Below are 6,061 nucleotides of genomic sequence, written 5' to 3' on the forward strand. Positions count from 1 at the left end.
ACTCAGTCTGTACTCACGGAGAGTAACTCAGTCTGCACTCACACAGAGAGTAACTCAGTCTGTACTCAGAGAGAGACAGAGTAACTCAGTCTGTACTCACAGAGGGAGTAACTCAGTCTGTACTCACGGAGAGAGTAACTCAGTCTGCATTCACGGAGAGAGTAACTCAGTCTGTACTCACAGAGAGAGTAACTCAGTCTGCACTCACGGAGAGAGTAACTCAGTCTGTACTCACACAGAGAGTAACTCAGCCTGTACTCACAGAGAGAGTAACTCAGTCCGTACCCAAGACACTAGAAGGCTTCCCAACAGCTGCACAGTGGGCACAGGAAGTGTCATAATTGGCTGCCTGGGGCATTTGGTGATTTCCTGTATCTGATGTACTTCCTCAAAATCAAATATTTTTATTAAGTTGCTTCCAGGTTCTCCTCAAGTTCAGTACTTGTCATATGCTCTCTGCGCATCCCTGCTAAATCCATAAATGACCACCCAATTTATTTTACCTTCAAAATGATAATCTATAAAACAACTGTACGGGTAATCTGCCACTACACACGCTGTCATATGTTGAGCGGCATTCCTATGTGTAAAACCTGGAAATTATTAATTGGTTGATGCTGTTCAGTTATTTTCCATGATGACATATTTCAAGTCTTATTCCTTTTCAAGTGAACATTGTGATCATATTTTAACCCATCGACTAGATTATCGGTAAAAGTGATCCGTAAAATTTATCTAACGACAATGACGATAGGCCAGTTAATACTGTAATCACATAATTGCATATAATATTTAATTACCCGACACTTCTAAACATTACTATGCCCCAGAAGTCTGTGGAAATACCCAAATTGAAAAAAGCAATAATAACCGAGACAAAGCCTTAAAATACATAATGTCCTGAAAATTAATACATTAAAATAATAATAATAATAATAATAATAATAATAATAATAATAATAAAGTCAGTCCCGGGTCAGAAGCTGCTGTATTTTGTTTTCTCCCCACTTCCATGTTGGAGGTTAAATTACAGTTAAGGTGGAGCTGTACAAGGTGGAACCGGCTCCGCAAATATAGCAAGCTTTTTACAAAAAACCAGGAAGCGCTTCAATCCAGAGGCATCCTCCGCGTTACCGGGGAATCTTACGTACAGTCTTCTAAAGTCGGAGATGTGCACAAAAATGATAGCGCATTTTAACTAATGGGACTTTATCAATGCCAGGAAATAAACGATGATTTGATTTTATAGTTGAAATTCCGTTTAGAAAACATTATAGTCTGCTCTGTTCACTTAAGGAAATCAGATAAACTAAAAAAAAACACAGCAAACAACCGAAAATGTCGGATAGGTCGTTGACAGTTGTTGTTGAAGAGGTAGAAGTTCAGGACACTGAGATGACCGCTTGGATACGTGCGAACTCTGCCCGGCCGGTGAGTTTGGAGCGCTTCTCGCTGGATGGAGATACGTCTGACGGACAAGCTAGCCACGGGGCCTCACGGGACACCGGCTCCGATCATCGGATTCGGAGACCAATGAACGCGTTCATGGTTTGGGCAAAAGATGAACGCAAGAGGCTCGCTGTGCAGAATCCTGACCTCCATAATGCGGAGCTCAGCAAGATGCTTGGTAAGTCTAAAAAAAAAATCTTGCTTCAGTAAATTGCGACTCTGGCTCCCGTATTATCCTACACACGGAATTTACAGCTAACCATTACTGCTGCGCTACGCCCTTTGATAGATGCCAATTATAGCAATTAGTTCCCCATCATTAGTTTAATTACACACACTCATTATTTACACGTTACTTTTGAGTGGCATTAGGCCTACATCATAATATTTTAACACTGTAGTCTTTCAGAACTATGCTCCATTTATCAAAAAATGAGACTACGACTGACAAAAAGTGGACGAAGGTGTATCATTTTACAGGCTCTCGGAGAGCTAATCACACAGATGTTCATGGCCGGTTGGTCATTTCACTACAGCACTGGTCTGACCGACTCAGTTTGACAGAACGTTTATTTAGATAAACGATCTTATGTCTATTATTGATGGTAACTTGGAATAGCAGTGGCCGGGATGTAGGCTACCCAATCAAGAGCATTAAATCAGAAAGATTAATAGAAATAGAATTATTTTCAATAAGAATAATAGGTTAATAAGGTAAATTCTTAATTCAGCTGAATTGCGAGTTTTAAACTCGCGACGACCGCAAAGTTTACGCATGTTAATTCACTCTTCAAACGTCACATTTCACTAAATAGTGAAACAGATTCTCAGTGTAACAGGTCAACTGTGCACGAAGCAATCAAATAAATTCAGCCAGTACAAATACAGTGCTAATTCTTGCATTACTAATGCCATACACGCCATACAAGCTCTTGAAGGGAAACTACTAAAGCTATAATAGGTTACTGGCTAATTATGGTCTGTCTCTGCATATGCTTTTTTTTTTGAGCACTTCATATAAATTTCTTCATTGGGTCAAAAGCCATATAGCACCCCAGATTTATTATCCTTCTTTGAATCCTTCACTCTGTGATCATATGAACCTTTTCCAAATATCTCATTTGTTATCTTAGTTTATTATTAGTAGTGAATTCAATCAACAGCACACACTTCCAAAGGGTATGTCCCAGCCAGGGCTCTTCTGAATATTCTGAAAGCGTTGATGTAATATTGCAAAGCAGTTGTGGCTGGGTTGTTTTCGTATTGGAAACATTCAGCACGGGTTGCTTTGTATTTCAGGAGCAGCTGCAGGAGGTTAACTGTAGTATTATCTGCAGGTTTACTGTACTGCTCAGGTAAAATGTTAGTACATAACACACATTTAGCAGATGCCCTTATCCACAATGACATACAGCATGAGAGAGAAATCAGCATTTCTAACGCACTCTTAAGCCCTGGATTTCAGCCCAAGCACATTCATTACCACTATTTAAGACTTTCTGCTATAATTTAAACTCTCTATTCATGTAAATGAGGGTGCAGGCGACACACAGAAACACACAGGGCTGTAGCTCTGCACTATGAGCCTGCTATAGACACACAGGGCTGTAGCTCTGCACTATGAGCCTGCTATAGACACACAGGGCTGTAGATCTGCACTATGAGCCTGCTATAGACACACAGGGCTGTAGATCTGCACTATGAGTCTGCTATAGACACACAGGGCTGTAGATCTGCACTATGAGCCTGCTATAGGCACACAGGGCTGTAGATCTGCACTATGAGTCTGCTATAGACACACAGGGCTGTAGATCTGCACTATGAGCCTGCTATAGACACACAGGGCTGTAGATCTGCACTATGAGTCTGCTATAGACACACAGGGCTGTAGATCTGCACTATGAGCCTGCTATAGACACACAGGGCTGTAGATCTGCACTATGAGCCTGCTGTAGACACACAGGGCTGTAGACCTGCACTATGAGCCTGCTATAGACACACAGGGCTGTAGATCTGCACTATGAGCCTGCTATAGACACACAGGGCTGTAGATCTGCACTATGAGCCTGCTATAGACACACAGGGCTGTAGATCTGCACTATGAGTCTGCTATAGACACACAGGGCTGTAGATATGCACTATGAGTCTGCTATAGACACACAGGGCTGTAGATCTGCACTATGAGCCTGCTATAGACACACAGGGCTGTAGATCTGCACTATGAGCCTGCTGTAGACACACAGGGCTGTAGATCTGCACTATGAGTCTGCTATAGACACACAGGGCTGTAGATATGCACTATGAGTCTGCTATAGACACACAGGGCTGTAGATCTGCACTATGAGCCTGCTATAGACACACAGGGCTGTAGATCTGCACTATGAGCCTGCTGTAGACACACAGGGCTGTAGACCTGCACTATGAGCCTGCTATAGACACACAGGGCTGTAGATCTGCACTATGAGTCTGCTATAGACACACAGGGCTATAGATCTGCACTATGAGAGACACACAGGCCTGTCAATCTACATACTGAGCCATGCATTGGATCATTAAGAGAAAAGAAGTATGACTATGATCCATTTTGGCTATGACCTGGTATTCTTGTGGCTGATCCCGTGGGTAACTGAGTCTGTCAGCCTGGTCAGGCCAGTGGCACTCTTTTCCCGGAAAAAACTGGAACATCCCCATCTCCTTTCCACTTTACTCTATGTGACTGCATTTGGCTGTTGCCAGGCTTATTCACTGGATACTCATGAGCCTGAACTGGGCACGTCCAATGAGATTACAGAGTACAGGCCAGGAAAATGCACATTTCAGACTCAGTATTTTTGTATTTTGGAGGTTTTTAACAGACTGTAATGAGATTGCTCAGATGTGTGTGTGTGTGTTTCTCAGGGAAGGCCTGGAAGGGCTTGTCTGTGTTGCAGAAGAGCGCATTTGTGGAGGAGGCTGAGAGGCTCAGGGTGCAACACATGCAGGACTACCCCAACTACAAGTACCGCCCCCGCAGGAGGAAACAGCTCAAACGCACCTGCATCCCCCCCACAGCTTTGCCTGGCCCCGCCCTCCCCACCATTGCAACCTTCCGGAATCCTCTGTCCTCCGCTGCCACCTGCGACTCCTACCCCTACGGCCTGCCCACTCACCCAGAGATATCACCATTGGACACCGTGGACCATAGCCACTCCCCCTTCTACTCGTGCCCCTCCCCCTGTCCAGAGGTCCGAAACCCCGCCCATTTTAGGGCTCTGCCTCCCTACCCTACTGAAAGTTCCCTGCACTGTGATGGGACACGCCTCTGTCAGATCTCCCAAAGTGAGCCACACACCCGCCTGCCCCTGGGTGCGCCCTCGCCCCCTCCGGGGCACAGGGATTTGGGGGGGCTGGACTCCCTGGTCCATGCCCAGCTCCTGGGCGAGGTGGACCGGGATGAGTTTGACCAGTACCTGCATTCCCTGGAAGCCTACTCCACACCCTCTAGCTCCTGTTCCAGCAGCACCATGGAAACCAGCCTCATCTCTGTGCTGGCAAATGCCACAGCAACATGCTACAACTACAACCTCTCCTAAACCTGGCCTACTACAACTACAGCCTCTCCTAAACCCGGCCTACTACAATTACAGCCTCTCCTAAACCCGGCGTACTACAACTACAGCCTCTCCTAAACCCGACCTACTACAATTACAGCCTCTCCTAAACCCGGCCTACTACAACTACAGCCTCTCCTAAGCCTGGCCTACTACAACTACAGCCTCCCCTAAACCCAGCCTAATACAACTACAGCCTCCCCTAAAACCGGCCTACTAAAATTACAGCCTCTCCTAAACCTGGCCTACTACAGCCTCTCCTATACCCGGCCTACTACAACTACAGCCTCTCCTAAGCCTGGCCTACTACAACTACAGCCTCCCCTAAGCCCACCCTACTACAACTACAGCCTCCCCTAAAACCTGCCTACTACAACTACAGCCTCTCCTAAACCCGACCTACTACAACTACAGCCTCTCCTAAAACCGGCCTACTACAACTACAGCCTCTCCTAAACCCGACCTACTACAACTACAGCCTCTCCTAAACCCGGCCTACTACAATTACAGCCTCTCCTAAACCCGGCCTACTACAACTACAGCCTCTCCTAAACCCAGCCTACTACAACTACAGCCTCCTAAACCTGACCTACTACAATTATAGCCTCTCCTAAACCCAGCCTACTACAACTACAGCCTCTCCTAAACCCAGCCTACTACAATTACAGCCTCTCTTAATCCCGGCCTACTACAACTACAGCCTCTTCTAAACCCGGCCAACTACAACTACAGCCTCTCCTAAACCTGGCCTACTACAATTACAGCCTCTCCTAAACCCGACCTACTACAACTACAACCTCTCCTAAACCCGGCCTACTACAACTACAGCCTCTCCTAAACCAGGGCGACTACAACTACAGCCTCTCCTAAACCGAATCTACTACAACTACAGCCTCTCCTAAACCTGGCGTACTACAACTACAGCCTCTCCTAAACCCGGCCTACTACAACTACAGCCTCTCCTAAACCTGGCGTACTACAACTACAGCCTCTCCTAAACCCGGCCTACTACAACTACAGCC

The 6,061-nt window shown here is 45.8% G+C and overlaps 1 protein-coding gene across 1 annotated transcript; it reads left to right on the forward strand.

Annotated features, from left to right (window-relative positions):
- The first annotated feature begins 1,107 nt into the window (after positions 1-1,107).
- Positions 1,108-5,427, forward strand: LOC118222687 (transcription factor Sox-7-like). Its single transcript, XM_035408459.1, has 2 exons — positions 1,108-1,627; positions 4,348-5,427. The coding sequence occupies exons 1-2, from the start codon at positions 1,339-1,341 to the stop codon at positions 5,019-5,021; spliced, it is 963 nt and encodes a 320-aa protein (XP_035264350.1). The 5' UTR covers positions 1,108-1,338; the 3' UTR covers positions 5,022-5,427.
- Positions 5,428-6,061: the final 634 nt, after the last annotated feature.

This window comes from Anguilla anguilla, chromosome 1 (assembly GCF_013347855.1).
Source record: "Anguilla anguilla isolate fAngAng1 chromosome 1, fAngAng1.pri, whole genome shotgun sequence".
Classification (NCBI taxonomy): Eukaryota; Metazoa; Chordata; class Actinopteri; order Anguilliformes; family Anguillidae; genus Anguilla; species Anguilla anguilla.